The following is a 15851-nucleotide window of genomic DNA, read 5'->3' as shown; positions in this document are numbered from 1 at the left end:
ACTGGTCAAAAGCGGTTTGAACTTGGAAAAAGTTTCAACCGTTTCAGACAGTTCCGACCGGTTTTAACCGGTTCAAACTGGTTCACACCGGTTTAAACCAGTTCCAACCGGTTTCAACTGGTTCAAACCTGTTCTGGTTTGAACAAGTTTGAACCGGTGTCAACCAGTTCTCAACCGGTTCAAACTGGCTGGAACAAGTTTGAGCCGGTTCAAACCAGTTCCAGCCGGTTGAAACTGGCCTAAACCAGTTCAGCCGGTTCAAATTGGCTGGAACCGGTTCAAACAGGTTCAAACCGGTTTTGGCCGGTTCAAACCGATTTCAGCCAGTTCCGGCCGGTTTAAACCAGTTCAGACCGGTTTCAACCGGTTCAAACCAGTTTGCACCAGTTTGAACCGGTTCACGTTCAACTGGTTTTAACCGGTTGAAACCGGTCAGAACTGGTTGAAACCGGTCTGAACTGGCCTAAACCGGTTTGAACCGGTTGAAACCGGTCTCAACCGGTTCAAACTGGCTGGAACAGGTTTGAGCCGGTTCAAACTGGTGGGAACCGGTTTGAACCGGTTTCAAATGGTTGGAACCGGTTTCAACTGGTTTGAACTGGCCGAAACCGGTTCAAATCAGTTTAAACCGGTTCAAACCTGTTGAAACAGGTTCCGGTTCAGAGCGGTTTGAAAACTGGCTGAAACGGGTATGAACTGAAACCGGTTCAAACCAGTTCCAGTTCGGTTTAAACTAGAACTGGTTGAAACTGGTCGGAATCAGCTATTTCTTCTCAGGCGGAAAACTGATAGTGGTTTAAAATGCACTGTCATTTTTTGGGGGGTAAACATGATGTGGAGATGACGGGGATTGAACCCAAGACTCCATACGTACAAAGCATGCACTCTACCAGTGAGCTACATCTCCACTTACTTAGTCTTACACAATGAAAGTGTGCACCATACATACTGAGTCACCATGTCTACATTGACCAGGACCAGCCGGCAGTCACACACAATGACAATGAGCGACTCACCAAGTCTTTGTGGGCAAGTTCAACCTTTGAAACAGCAGAATGAATCCAAACATTGCAGTGACTTTTTTTTTCAACAGCACTTTATTCTTCAACTTAAATGCAGCTGCAGGCACTTAGCCCTGCTCGCTCAGAATAACCTCTCCACAAATGCGCCTTTCAGTATTTTCAATCGACTGAAGCTTTTGATGCAAAATATGTTTTTTAAAAAGTAAGAGGGCCAATCTTAAATTGGCTCTAACCATTTAACTTATCACATTGCAAAAATAACTACCGGTACTTAAAACTTGTTTCCTGGAATTTTAGCAAAACATTTGCTAAACATTTCTATGCACCATTTCAATTCATCCATTTAAAAACATCCACCCCACCTACTTAAAACAAAATGCAAACAGAGAAAGTGACTTATTTGATGCTCTTAATTTGAACATAAATAATAAGTGTAGACACTTGACCCTCATCTCCCCCTCAAAAAAAATCCAACACTCTTGTCCAAAGTTCGATTTGTGCATGATAATCCTTCCAGATGGCACGAAAACAGTCGTCGCCGACACAAAATAAAAGTGGTCACTGGGTCTGTGGAGCACGACTGTCTGTGGTGGGACCCGCTTCCATCGTATCAGATTAGAACGGGATCAGTTCGTGGGCCTTTGAGCTTGCTGCTCACTGGGTGGCTTTGGTCTTCTTGCTTTTGCTCTTCTTGTCTTTCTTTTTCAGCCCGTCGATATGCGCCCGCAGGAGGTTGGAGTACGCCTGCAAGAGGTTGCGCCCGTTATTGTAACAACAACAATAATAATAACAATAAAAAATAAAAATCCATTTCATTTACAAGCACTGTTCAAAACTCTCAAGGTCACTTTACAGTCACAGGATCCGTATTTCTATGGGTGAGCAGCGGCAGCCATACACGCCAGCGTTCACTCAACCTGGATGCAACTCAGATAGAAAGTTAGCCAGCCAATCAATGCTCAGCAGATACCTAGCTAGATAGCCAGCTAGCTAGATAGTGACTAGATTGCTAGATATCCAGCCAGAGAGCTAATAGATAGCAAATGATGATAATAATAATAATACATTTCATTTATAAGCACCTTTCAAAACTCTCAAAGTCACTTTACAGTCACAGAATCAGTTTTTCTATGGGTGAGCAGTGGCAGCCACATACGGAAGTAACTCAAATAGAAAGGTAGCTAGCAAGCCAATTGATGGTCAACAGATACATAGATACCAGCTAGATAGTGAATAGATCGCTAGCTAGATAGCTAGCCAGCCAGATAGCTAATAGATAGCAAATAGCTAGCAAATGATAATGATGATAATAATAATAATAATAATAGTAATAATAATACATTTCATGTAGAAGCACCTTTCGAAACTCTCAAGGTCACTTTACAGTCACATGTTCAGTTTTTCTGTGGGTGAGCAGCGGCAGCCACCCGCGCTAGCGTTCACTCAACCCGAAAGTAACTCAAATAGATAGAAAGCTAGCTAGATAATTGATAGTCAATAGATACCTAGCTAGATGGTCAATAGATACCTAGCTAGCCCGCCAGCTAGATAGCCAGCTAGCTAGATGGATAGCCAGCCAGATAACTAATAGATAGCAATTAGTGAGCAAATGATAATGATAATAATAAGTTTTTTCCGTACATCACATTGTTCAACATTGAGGACTTCCTTTAATAGTATATAAAATAATAATAAGTATACAAAATAAATATAAACATATATATTCTGCTTCCAGAATGTGGAAACGAAAGCTCCTTTCAAATCGTGGTACAAGTGAAATAGGATTTAGAGATGTTTATGTTTTTAGTTTACACACAATTGCTCTTTTTGTTCATTCTTTACAATCTGTAAATTCCCAGCATCCCTACATCCACTGCTATAATATTACTGCGTTTCGTCATCATTAAAGATGAGATTAATGATAAAAGAAATCAAATTCACAAAACGTACCATCTGAAACTTGATTACTTCTTTGGTGCTCACCTGTACGACAAAAACGGAGATAACATAGTCAAGCGGGAGGACCAAACCCCAATAAGGTACAGTGATACCTCAGCCTACGAACGCTTTAGCTCACGAATTTTTCGCCTTACGAACATTAAATTCGCGAGCTAGTTTTCGGCGGACTAACCAAACCACACGGCGCTAAGTTGGCTGGCGGACTAGTTTTCGGTCGAACAGTGCCACGGTGGCCGCCGGATCGGTTTTTGTCACCCTCTTTCTTTGAGTGCAGACATGGTTTGTTATCGATGATACTTTTGCTATTATGGGACAGAAAAAGACCCCACCACAAGGTAGTTAGTGTTAAGCCGCAGAGGACACAAAAGAAAATTACGGTCGAGCAGAAGAGATCATCAGAAAACACGAACAAGGTGTGCGTTTTTGTGACTTAGCGTACCAGTACGCTAACTCGATCATTGCTACGTGTGGCTAAGGGTGTTTCCGTGTTGTCTAAGCAACGGTCTCAGGCAATAAAAGAGGTTGAAAAACTTCAGTTGATTTGGATTAACGAAAAGCAGCTAGCAGGGGACAGTGTGTGAGGGTATTATCGCCGAGAAAGCGCGGCAACTTCACTCGGATATCATCAAGAGGCAACTACATCAACGACCATCACAAAGGTAAATAAAACGACTTTATTATACAGTACAGTATATTTCTTTAATAACAATACAATGGCACATTTATTATACATGAAAGAAGGTATATTTTGAGTAGTTTTCAGGCTTATTTAATAGAAAAGTATGTTTTATAGGGACCTGGGAACGAATTATTCTCATTTTAATGATTTCTTATGGGAAATAAATGTTTGGAAGATTAACTTTTCTCCTCCCACACACTTTCTGGGAACCAATTAAGTTTGTACGCTGAGGTATCACTGTATTCAAATTCAACAGTAGGCTCACCACTGTGCTTATTTTTTTCTTGCCGTCAGAAGCTCTGAGAAGACATTTATTGTCTGCAGGCTCAAAGGACTCAGAGTGGCCTTTCCTGGGCACCGGCTTGGTTCTCCCGTCATCTGGAGGACAAAATACAGAGAGCCAATGACCACAAAGAGCTTTATGGGGCTTCACATCGAGACTGCCTGTTTGTTCAGATTCAGTAATCTGTTATGCCACTGGAAAAATATAAACACAGAAAACTATAGTCTTCCAAGTAGAAATTAACTGTTGATCCATTTCAACATTTAAAGGACAACCGACGTCTCCGGACAAGTTGTGTCCATAATTTGGAAAATCACTTGAAATGACTTCGACTGAGCGCATTTTACAAAGATTCCACCGCATATAGTTATATTTTGTTTTAAGACTCGCGCTGTTATTTTCGAGTTGATGACGATGCCTGACGTGACGTCACGTCACGTCTGAAACGCCCGTGACAGAGAAAGCGACACACAATGCATTTTGGGTTCTTTGTTTGGTCTGAAAACATCGTGTTGATCCGTGTGGATGACGAAATTAAAGGAAAACATAAATAACACGTTGGTGAATCGTTGTGTTTGCACCAAGACTACTATTTGATACTAGTTGACAAACATCCAGCAGACAAATCAGCCCATTTCCAACGGAGCTTGTGCGCCATCATGTGCATTTTCTGGGCGCTACATTGGAGTCCAGATGACTCGAATTGACACAGAAGAACTTCTTTAATCGATTACAAACATTTATGCTTTCCTCTTCAGAACTATTTGAATCATATTCATAACTGGATGAGTAGAAAAAAAGCATATTCTCCGAATCTGAACTCTCTGAAGCCATTGTTTTGATTCTGGAGCAAGGCAAGACGTCCTGGTGTCACGTCACGAACTGGGGGCGGGATTTTCTGAAAATCCCCAATTCGCAACTCATTTTGTTGCAGTTTTAGCACACTTTAAGTCATTTTTATTGGTGTTTTGCATTTGACTAAAAATAGCAGCCTGCGTGTTTCGGGTATTTTGGATGCTATAAAACGTTTTTCTAATGTCAGTTAGGAAACAAAAAATGGTGTCGGTTGTCCTTTAAAGTATTTCCAGTAGTCATTTCTTTCTTCCAATCACGCTTGGCATGAAACATGCATTAAGTACTGTTAATAGTATGATATTGGACTGCAAGCAGCAGGCAAACTTACACTTTTTCAAAGTGATGACAACGCTACCGGAGGATCTGCACTTCTGGAACAAACGCGTGAGTTCTGTAAGGAACTACAAGAAACAACAAATCAGCTTAAAATGATTAACAATACATACACAAATGTAAACTAAGTTCAAAGACGTTTCCACGTGTCAAAATCACGAGACAGAAACTGACCTAAGTAATTAGCAGTCAATTTCCTATAATCTGGCAATGTCGAGATGGTGCGATTTTCCCATGTTTACACGTGGTGGCTGATAAAAAAACTTAAATATTGAATCTCACTTATTTTGTTGTTTTGTTGATTGTTGTATTCAAAGTCAGCTTTTTTTGTCAAATATGCTAATATGCATGATATATTGGTACTAAAATACCGTGTATGAATGAAGAGATTACACAAACATTTCCTTTTTTCATAGCTTCCCTGGAGCATATTCCGAAGATAGTTTTCCGGCATTGCCGTGACTTTAAAATGATGTTAATCGATTAAAAATGTTTTTTTTTTGCAAAACTTAAATCGCATTTCACTTCATGTCACTGCTCACTTGTCTAGTCTACTGACTGCCGCTTGCCGAATGAGATTTCTCCTAATTGTGTCGAGTGTACGCGGTTGCCGAATGCAAAAAAAGAACAAGTACAAGTAAAAATTAATCGTCGCTGCTTACCGAATCGTTTTCAAGTAGCACCATGTTTGCAACGCTAACGAGACGTCAGGTTAGCGCACTGGTCGATAGCTAAGAGCGAGATAGATGCACACGTACTACTTGAGGTACTTTCTTCCTCTCCTTGCTTGTCTACTTCCGCCATCATAGCATTCGTGTACCACAGCGACAACTCGTGGTGCGGAGTATAATTGCTTGGAAGCAGCGTAACGGGAAAAGTAATGCAAAGAAGCTGAAAGACAATTTGGAATTATTAAGAATTCATGGACAAAATATAATTAACATCAGTCCACGATTCAGATATTTTTAGGCCAGCAGAGAAGGATTTGCAGGCCTTGACGGTCCGCCACTGCTGTATCGTAATATCAACAGTCTCATTAAATTCCTTGAAGAACCATTTGGTATGGTAGTTTAGCATGGTAGTCTCTTTTTGTTTTACCTTTTTCTTGTATGAAGGTACGAATAAACTTTTTTTTTCAGTCAAAGTTTCCAGGCCTGGAATAAACTTTTTCTGAAAATTGGGTTTACCTAATGTAGGGAAAGAGATGACCATTTCATGGTCATCAAATGGTGAGTATAGTTTCTGCTTTTATGAATGTTGCTGTGCCGATGACCATTTTGTGATTGGGAGCCTTTTACTGAGCGAGTTGCTTGTTTTGTATTCACAAAGGGACATAAGTCTCCTTGTGCTGGTCCCAAGCCCGGATAAATACGGAGGGTTGTGCCAGTAAGGGCATCCGACGTAAAAGCTTGGCCAAAACAAACATGCGGATCAAACCTCTGAAGATGGAGGACACTGATTCGCTGTGGCGACCCCTTGAGGGGAAAAGCCGAAAGGATAAGAATATAAAATTAAATTAGCATACGAGTTAAGTCTCACGATTTGGTCGAGAGACTCGCGATTTGGACCACAATACTCACTTTATGCAGCAACTATCGACACAATACAGACAGTTCATTTGTAAGGTGAAACAAAAGAAAATGTAACAACAACAACAAAATTTTCCAGCTACTCCCCTCAGGCAGGCGCACCAAAACCAGAAGACATTTAAACGGCTTCTTCCCCCAAGCCATTAACTCTTTAAACAGAACTGTATAATAATAATACATTTCATTAAAAAGCGCCTTTCAAAACTCAACGACACTTTACACTATTTTATTTTTGTGTGGGTGAACAGTGCCAGCCATTCGCGCTAGCATTCACTCTATCCAGAAGTAACACAGCAGCAAAGTTATGGATGGAAGAGGAAAGGAAAGAAAAGTAGAAAAACAAAGAAAGGCAGCCTCTTTGCAATTTTTTGATGATGATACTTGTGCAGCGTGTTCTACCGGAAACTAATTCCTTGTGTGTTCTACATACTTGGCAAAAAAAGATGATTCTTATGATTCTGATTCTGACATTTTTATACTAATTGAACGTTTAAATAAAAAAATGAAAGCATTTTTGTGTTTTATTGACTTCTAATTTACACTTTTGTAACGCTCGCATTATTTTAAAACGCACCACAGAGTTTCCCAAGTCCTAAATTCTGTGCCAGGCCAGATCTCCTCGATGAAGCTGACAGTTTAACTTGCTGTGTCTGTTGACCTGATTGACCCCAGGTTGTATGTGCTTCAATTGTGTATTGAGTCACAAGTGTTGACTAAGTATATAACAGCATGAAACTTTTAAATATGATCACTTCTTATTCTGTCTACTCTAATCTCTATCACTTTTCAAGAAAAAACGGGCATCATTAAGAAAGGTCGGTCAGTTATTTCCTGGGCAATAGCACCCTCTAGTGGACTTGTTGTAAATCACACCACACTGTTTTCAGTCTAGATTGATTGAGACGTACAGTAGCTCTACTGAAGGCCTAGCGATGAAATCCACGGCCCTCCACTGCGATACAGTAAAATATATCTACATATAAAGAGCGTTTATCCTTTCTTCTTCTCGTGGTGACAGTCCACAGTCTCTGTGGTGGCCGAGGTCAGCGAAGTTCACCGCAAACTCAGAGTGCCAGTCCCTGTTGAACACCGCCTGGAGCTGAGCCTGCACTGCCTTTTTACTCCATAGAGAGTGAGGTGCATGCTGGGAAATGACGAGACCCACACCGGCAGTGGTCAGGAAATAGTCACCATCCCAGTTGGATGTGCCTGCGTAAAATTGATCCTATTAATAATTGATCACATAAGTCTGAATGTCAAAGAGCAGTTCCTCACCAACGTAGGCTGCTTTGTCGGTCACCATGTATTTGTTGTGGTTGACTCGACTAAAGGGAATGTTTGTCTGGTTTCCATCAGGCAGAATGTAGAACTTCTAAACAGCAGAAACAAATAATGAAATTAAGGATCTGAACCCAGCGTTGGTTTACAGTAACAACAACAAAATCTGGATATGATGTTATTTAAATAGACAAGAAAAAATGAATTTATTCCTCACTATTTGAATACTGATGTTTTCCTTGACACTGTCTAAGGAGGCGAGTGACTGAAGGAAGGGGAGCATTCCTGGAAAGGAGTTGGGCCAGCAGCTGATTAGCATTCGGATCTTAACCCGCCTCTCGAATGCCGCTTCCCTGATGGCGTTGTCAATATCGGGCCAGTACCTGGAAGAGCAGCGCAGTGTGGAAATAAACCAATAGGTTAATGTATGGCTGAATCTCAATAAATTCTAGCCTATATTTTAGACATCACATTATTGTAGCATATAACTTCAAATGTGATGTTTGCTATCAACAAATTAGATGAGAGATTCGCTCCATAACACATGCAACAAGAAAATCACAAGGGCAAATTTAAATTACTATCTAGATTAGGTAGCTAGCTAGCTCGCTAGGTAGCTCGCTCGTTCGATAGATAGCTTGTGCGATAGATAGCTCGTTCAATAGATAGCTCAATAGATAGCTCGACAGACAGATAGCTCGATAGATAGCTATAGCTTGATAGTGAATAGCTCGATGGATAGCTCGATAGATAGCATAATAGCAATAGCTTGATAGTGAATAGCTCAATGGATAGCTTGATGGATAGCTCGATAGAGAGATAGCTCGATAGGTAGCTCGATAGATAGCACAATAGCAATAGCTTGATAGCGATAGCTCGATAGCAATAGCTCGATAGCAATAGCTTGATAGATAGCTAGCTCGATAGATAGATAGCTTGATAGATAGATAGCGCAATAGATAGCTCGATAGATAACTAACTTGATAGAGAGCTCGATAGATAGCATGATAGCAATAGCTTGATAGTGAATAGCTCAATGGATAGCTCGATGGATAGCTCGATAGAGAGATAGCTCGATAGACAGATAGCTCGATAGGTAGCATAATAGCAATAGCTTGATAGCGATAGCTCAATAGCAATAGCTCGATAGCTTGATAGATAGCTAGCTCGATAGATAGATAGCTCAATAAATAGATAGCTCGATAGATAGATAGCGCAATAGATAGCTCGATAGATAACTAACTTGATAGAGAGCTCGATAGATAGCATGATAGCAATAGCTTGATAGTGAATAGCTCGATAGAGAGATAGCTCGATAGGTAGCTCGATAGATAGCACAATAGCAATAGCTTGATAGCGATAGCTCGATAGCTTGATAGATGGCTAGCTCGATATATAGATAGCTCAATAAATAGATAGCTCGATAGATAGATAGCGCAATAGATAGCTCGATTGATAACTAACTTGATATAGAGCTCAATAGATAGCACAATAACAATAGCTCGATAGTGATAGCAATAGCTCGATAGAAAGCCATAGCTCGATAGAATCCCCCAACCCCCCACAGCCCACCTAATATTTGTATTTATTTATATTTGATGTTGGTCACCTTTTTGGGTGATGAAAACGTATACTGGGGGAATAATCCATGACAGCGACGTCAATAAAGTGTTGAGCTTCTGAGATGATAGAAACAATAGCCTCGAGGTCCTGAGTCCGCGATTTTGGGCAGAATGATGGTGGAGAACTCTTGATACAAAATAACATAATTCATCAACACATTTTTTTACACAAAGCTACATTGAGATCTTCATGGAAAAACAAAAAAAGTGAGACAGAAACTGACTGCAATGTAGAGTCTGCTGGTAATGTTATCCATTTTCACCAACAGGGGGTGCTCTTTATTGATATCAGCGTCAAAGCTGGTAGGCCAAGACACCGGCACCAAACTGTTGGACTCTCCCATCACCCAGTAAGACAGGAAAATCTTATTGAGGTCTTTTGCAAGACTGGAGCAGTTGTAGATGACCACGCCCAGTTCCTTCACCTGCGCAACCAACACGTGTGGTTAAACAACTTGTACTTCTGCCTTTTTTTCACACGCAAAAACTCGTTTTTCGTGATTAATGGGGACCTGGATCATCCACCATTGATAAAAATTAGCGGAGTTATATAATGATAACCCACGTGATGAGACAGAGTGGGTGCAAGCTACAGCCATGTACAAAACAACGTTTTCTCATCCCCGAAAAAAAAAAATCTGTGATGCACTGAAATCGCGATAAGTGAAGCGCGAAGTAGCAAGTGATCACTGTACCTGCGTCAGAGCCCTCCAGTCCATGTTGGCGCTACCGATAAATACATGCCGTCTGTCCACTATCCAAAACTTGCTGTGCATCACACCACCCGTCAGGCGTCCAAAATTGACCTCGCGGACGTCAACTCCTGGAAAAGAAGGATATAGGGACGACGTTGAGAAACTGATAGAGAATAGACAGAATGGAAGTTATGTTTAAAAGTTTCCTGCAGTTATATGCTTAGTTGGTTGAACATGTGGGACTAGAATACACAATGGAAGCACAGAAAATCTGGGGTCAATCTGAGGTGAACAGACACACCCGGTTAAACTGTCATCTTCATGTCGAGGATCTGGTCTTGGACTAATTTAGGACTTGGTCAACTACTTCACAGGAAGAGCTCATTAGCCAGGATACAAATCTATTGGTTCATGGAAAGGACAACCCATTAAAATGTCCATGTGCTGTTGTTTTATAGTTGTTGGTGCTTGGGACATCCAGGGGTGTGGCATTGAAATCAAGAAGACTATGTTTTACTAATGTATCACTTCAATTTGCATATACTTTCAATAAATAGCTCAGCAGAGGGCTTCAGAAGTTGGGTGTCGGTCATAAATGGTTGCGTCCCAGGCCGGTTAAAGGACAACCGACACCATTTTTTTTTATTTCCTAACTGACATCAGAAAAACATTTTAGATCAGGGGTGTCAAAGTCATTTTTTGCCGCGGGCCACATTGTAGTTATGGTTTCCTCTCGAGGGCCGTTATGAATTTGGGGAACCCATTAGAATGTTTAAATCCCTTCAAATATTACATATAGAGCACACAGCAAATTAATGAATAACTCGTTTTCAAATCTGAAGTCAAGAATAATGACTTTTATTGTGGTTGACATCCAAAAATATGACATTTTGGCTCAAATTTTAGCAATCATCATGGAATTTAACAAGTTTGATTTGCTTTCGCGGGCCGAAAAAAAATGATGTGGCGGGCCGGATTTGGCCCGCGGGCCTTGACTTTGACACCTGTGTTTTAGAGCATCGAAAATACCAAAAACACGCAGGCTGATATTTTTAGTCAAATGCAAAACACCAATAAAAATGACTTAAAGTGTCCCCAAAACTGCCACAAATGAGCTAAAAACTGGGGAATTCATAAAGTCCCGCCCCCTTGTTCATGACGTCACATCGATACTCCTTCACAAACTGCATTGCTCCAGAATCAAAACAATGGCTTCAGAGACTTCAGATTCAGAGAAGACACTTTCTTATTACTCATCCAGTTATGAATATGATTCAAATAGTTCTGAAGAGGAAAGCATACATGTTTGCAATCGATTAAAGAAGTCCTTCCGTATCAATTTGAGCCGTCTGCAAACGATGAAACCGGTGAAGAGCTGGACTCCGATGTAGCGCCCGGAAAATGCACAAGATGGCGCACAAGCTGCGTGTCGTCCAGTATATAAAGCCAGTTATCAGAGCCGTAAAGCCGCCTGTGACTGGTTAAAAGCCGTGGTAGAAGATCAGAGGGGTGGGTTTTACGCACACACACAAAGAAGACCGCCACACAAACATGAGATGTTGAGATGAGAGAGAAAGCTCCGACAGCGCTCCAGAGTAAAAAAAAAATGACACGGTGGAAAGTGGATGTTTGTCCCATCGGTTTGCTCCACTAATATGGTGATTGCTCTCTTTCACCAGGTGACCTCACAGTTAGCATGCAGTGTGACTAAATGAGTAAACATGCATCAAACTTCCGCTATCCAAGCGCCGAATCGCTAACTCTGGTTAGCTTCCTCGTTCGCCTGTGCTTCGTTGGTTATGGGCTGATTTGTCCGCTGGGAATTTGTGTAAACTTACACCTTCTTTATACGTGTTACCGCAATTGGCTGCGACACACGATTTACCATCGCGTTATGTAGTTTTCCTTTTAATTTCGCCATCAACATGGTGTTTTCAGACGAAAAAAAGGACCTAAAATGAGTTGTGTGCCGCTTTCTCGGTCAGGGGTGTTCCGAATGTGACGTCACGTCAGGCATCGTCATCAACTCGAAAACAAGACTTCCTGAATATTCAGTCTTAAAACGTAAAATATAGCTATATGCGGTGGAATCTATGTAAAATGCGCTCAGTAGAAGTGATTTGAAGTGATTTTACAAATTATGGACGCAACTTGTCCAGAGGTGTTGGTTGTCCTTTAAAGACAATATTCCTGTGTTCGAGCCTTTGTTCACAGTGTCCGAACAAACAACTCTGACAGAAACTAGACACGGTGTGTGCTCAAAATCATCGTGCACTACCTTTCTCAGCTAAGATCTTTAAGTTGGTGGAATTTGAGTTGACCGAAGGAAGGCTGGTCACCACTCGGACTGAGATGTTCCTAGAAGGAAGCGATTGAAGTTCCTCAAGGATTTCCCGTCCCTGTTGTTGCCAAAGTCAAGTGTTAGTTTATCAACTAAACAAAAATCTTACCTCATGAGAGATTCGACGTACGGGTTTATCAGAGGAAGAGGTGATGTTGCTGTCGTTCCCAGTTAATGTCCAGTAAAAAGAAACCACTTCGAGCTCTTTCGTTGTGATGGAAAGAAGCTCCTTCCAAACTTTCTCCAAAGGGATCCCAAATGTTCCATTGTCTTTGTATTGAACATGTTGAGGAATACTCTCCACGACAAACATACTGAAAACATTCAGTGCATGCAGGCGCATTGGTTTAAAATGGTTAAATTGCAAAGTGGTGGGAATTTTTTCTCTCAATATTTTTCTCAAATTCATCTCCCCTGCCCATATATTCACATTAACTCATTCACTGCCAGGCGATGTGCTAAAATGTGTCCACCCCAGCACCAGAGTTTTTGTCATTGTCACTTTGAATTCCAGGACACACTAAATATTGAGTTTTAGGACTACATAAACATTCAATACAGTGTCGGAAACCTTAGCCTCTCTTCTTTCATCAGAAAAAAATGAATTCCTATACTACAGTAAAGTCTCGTTATATCGATATCGGATATATCGATAGTCCCGGTTATATCGATACTATTTCTATGCACGCACGGAGAAAATTACATGCAAACAGGGTCGGATATATCGATAGTCCCGGTTATATCGATATTTTTTCGGACTCCCTTGAATATCGATATAACGAGACTTTACTGTATATGGATCTGGAGTTATATATGCTTAAATGAGGGTGTCTGTCCAAAATGCAATGCAAGACATACATATTGGTTTCTATAGCGCTTTAACAACAGCTGACGTTGTAACAAAGCGCTAACATCGAAAAAAAGGGAAATGTGCCCCCTTGTGGAAAAGAAAATTCATTGCCAGAGGCAATTCGGGAATGGCGCTCTGTCATATTTTAAATTCCTGAATACATTCGTGAATGGCAGTGAATGAGTTAATTTGGTATTTCTCTGACGTGCCGTCTATCATGAATTTCCAGTTCATTCACCCCAATTATCCGTTTTTCTCCCCGAAAGACTTTTTAACCCCTCTCGGAGGTACCGTATTTTCCGGTGTATAAGGCGCATCCAAAAGCCTACATTTGCTTGAAAAGATGACCCTGAGTCTTATACGGAGGTGCGCCTTATATGTGAAGTAATATTGAGCCACAACAGGTTTCGCAACAACCTGTAGAAGAAGTAGTGCGTAACTCCAGCCCCTACTGTAGCGCCTTTAATGTGGTGTGCCTTATATTTTATATATTTATACATTTTATTTGGAAAATATTGTATTCCTTCATAGGTGTGCCTTATAATCCAGTGCGCCTGATATATGGAACAAGTTTGAAAATACACCATTGATAGGGGCCTTTTCCTCGGGTGGGCCTTCTACAACGGAAAATATGGTGTCTTCTTTTCTGCTTATACAATTTAAATTTATAACCAGATGGAAAAAGAAAGAATGTCCTTTCACACAAATAGGAATACCATATTTTCCATTGCATAAGGCGCACCCAAAAGCCTTGATTTTCTTCAAAAGATGGCCCTGCGCCTTATACACAGGTGCGCCTTATATGTGAAGTAATATTGAGACACAACAGGTCTCGTAAATACTGTCAGCAGCCACCGACTCCATTTCCCCCTTTAGAAGAAGTAGTGTGTACCTCTACTGTAGTGCCTTATAACGTGGTGTGCCTTATATTTGGAAAACTTGGTATATTTCTAAATAATATTTCAAAAACGTTTTTCATTCATAGAAAGTTTGCCTTATATATGGAAACAGTTTGAAAATACACCATTCATTGGGGGTGCACCTTATACTCCGGTGCGCCTTATAAACCGGAAAATACGGTATATTAAAACTGTTTCAGTGACAACTAGACAACCTTTATTTGGATTGTTACCTGCACTGGTCGATGGAAACATTATGATTTGCGGAGCCCTGTGAACTTTCCAGCACAGTAACAGCAAACAGGACCCCCAAGATGATCATTGTGGCCAAAACCCCAATTGAAGCCACGCAACGGGTTGACTCCTGATGTGATATAAAACGAGTTAAATCGTACAAGTCAATACATGATCGAAGAATTGATCACAACATACCTTTTTGTGTTGTTTGTCATGAAATTTACACATGGTGGAGATTCTCAAGACGTAGAATGTCGATTGCAGGTTTTCTTGTTAAAAATAAAATAAAAATGAAACTCTCATAACAACTAACGTGCCTCACTTGAAATAATTTTGCACTTCCCCCTCTTTAGTTTTACCGTACGCAGATCACTTCCCCTTTTTTTGGTCCCTTTCACTTCACTGTTTAGACCGAGCTTGAAATAAAAACAACTACAAACAGTGTTTGAAATAACATCTGCCCGGAGGCCCGGGACGTACAACTTTTATGTCGGGCGTACAACTTTCAAAACGTTTCGGCCCGGGTGGCCGACAACTTCTTCAAGAAAAAAAAATTTTTTTTCAAACTCAAACGTTTGTTTTATTCAATAAAGCAAAAGCTACGAGATAACCGTTACAAGCCACGTGGACTCCTCTTTCTTAGCGTATTCTGCCTGCAGTAATTGCATTACGATGCAGCACAGTGCACCCTAGTGGTGGAAACAGTTAAAACCACTCAAAAAGTTGTGGAGTAGCCATTTTTAAATATAACAGTGGAGAGGTGTGATCACATCCACATCCATCCTCTTTCTTTTGACTTGTTCAGGCACAATCTGTAAGTACATTTACACCATTATACATTTTACTGTTTGTTGTGCAAGTTATTTATAAGCCTACATCAGTATTTCATCAGTTAAGCATTTCACATGCTTACCATAGAATTGTTGAATGAGCTAGAGAATAGGCCTGTTACATTCGTGTAATTTTATATGTATAATTGGATGATGTACAACATTCGTATTGTTTTTCTGTTTGTATGCAGTTTTAGAAGAAATATTTCGATAACGATACTAGTGCAGCGTGTTCTACCGGAAACAAATTCCTTGTGTGTCCTACATACTTGGCAATAAAGATGATTCTGATTCTGATAAAACTAATAAACGGTGGATTCTCATCTTCTTGTTTTTTTTATTGGAAGATTGTTAAACTCGCTGTCCACACCAACATATG

The 15851-nt window shown here is 40.6% G+C and overlaps 2 protein-coding genes across 2 annotated transcripts; both read right to left on the bottom strand.

Moving 5' to 3' along the window:
- Positions 1 to 1084: 1084 nt before the first annotated feature.
- Positions 1085 to 5932, bottom strand: srp14 (signal recognition particle 14). Its single transcript, XM_089004459.1, has 5 exons — positions 5794 to 5932; positions 5127 to 5199; positions 3926 to 4038; positions 2973 to 3005; positions 1085 to 1766 (listed from the first exon to the last, which is right to left on the bottom strand). Exons 1-5 carry the CDS (start codon positions 5815 to 5817, stop codon positions 1677 to 1679), a joined length of 333 nt encoding a protein of 110 aa, XP_088860585.1. The 5' UTR covers positions 5818 to 5932; the 3' UTR covers positions 1085 to 1676.
- An 888-nt stretch (positions 5933 to 6820) lies between these two features.
- Positions 6821 to 15618, bottom strand: pld4 (phospholipase D family member 4). The gene is made up of 10 exons (XM_089005152.1): positions 14838 to 15618; positions 14639 to 14769; positions 12787 to 12970; positions 12594 to 12714; positions 10316 to 10443; positions 9845 to 10045; positions 9608 to 9747; positions 8216 to 8381; positions 7996 to 8092; positions 6821 to 7929 (listed from the first exon to the last, which is right to left on the bottom strand). The coding sequence occupies exons 1-10, from the start codon at positions 14868 to 14870 to the stop codon at positions 7694 to 7696; spliced, it is 1437 nt and encodes a 478-aa protein (XP_088861278.1). The 5' UTR covers positions 14871 to 15618; the 3' UTR covers positions 6821 to 7693.
- Positions 15619 to 15851: the final 233 nt, after the last annotated feature.

Source organism: Hippocampus bargibanti, linkage group LG09, assembly GCF_051943395.1.
Source record: "Hippocampus bargibanti isolate YZ-2025 linkage group LG09, ASM5194339v1, whole genome shotgun sequence".
NCBI classification, from domain to species: Eukaryota; Metazoa; Chordata; class Actinopteri; order Syngnathiformes; family Syngnathidae; genus Hippocampus; species Hippocampus bargibanti.
Note: the sequence above shows the minus strand (reverse complement) of the source record. Positions and strands in the feature narration are given on the sequence as shown.

Bases quoted from the DNA above. Each gene is read 5' to 3' on its own strand.
- srp14 (XM_089004459.1), bottom strand. From the start codon at position 5,817: ATGGTGCTACTTGAAAACGATTCG. The intron at 3,006-3,925 runs GTGAGCCTACTG...TTTGTCGTACAG, and splicing joins AGAAAAAAATAAGCACAGTG to GTGAGCACCAAAGAAGTAAT. The intron at 1,767-2,972 runs GTACGTTTTGTG...AACCTCTTGCAG, and splicing joins AAGTAATCAAGTTTCAGATG to GCGTACTCCAACCTCCTGCG.
- pld4 (XM_089005152.1), bottom strand. From the start codon at position 14,870: ATGTGTAAATTTCATGACAAACAACACAAAAAG. The intron at 14,770-14,837 runs GTATGTTGTGAT...ATATCACATCAG, and splicing joins ATGACAAACAACACAAAAAG to GAGTCAACCCGTTGCGTGGC. The intron at 10,444-12,593 runs GTAGTGCACGAT...CTTCTTTTCCAG, and splicing joins AAAGATCTTAGCTGAGAAAG to GAGTTGACGTCCGCGAGGTC.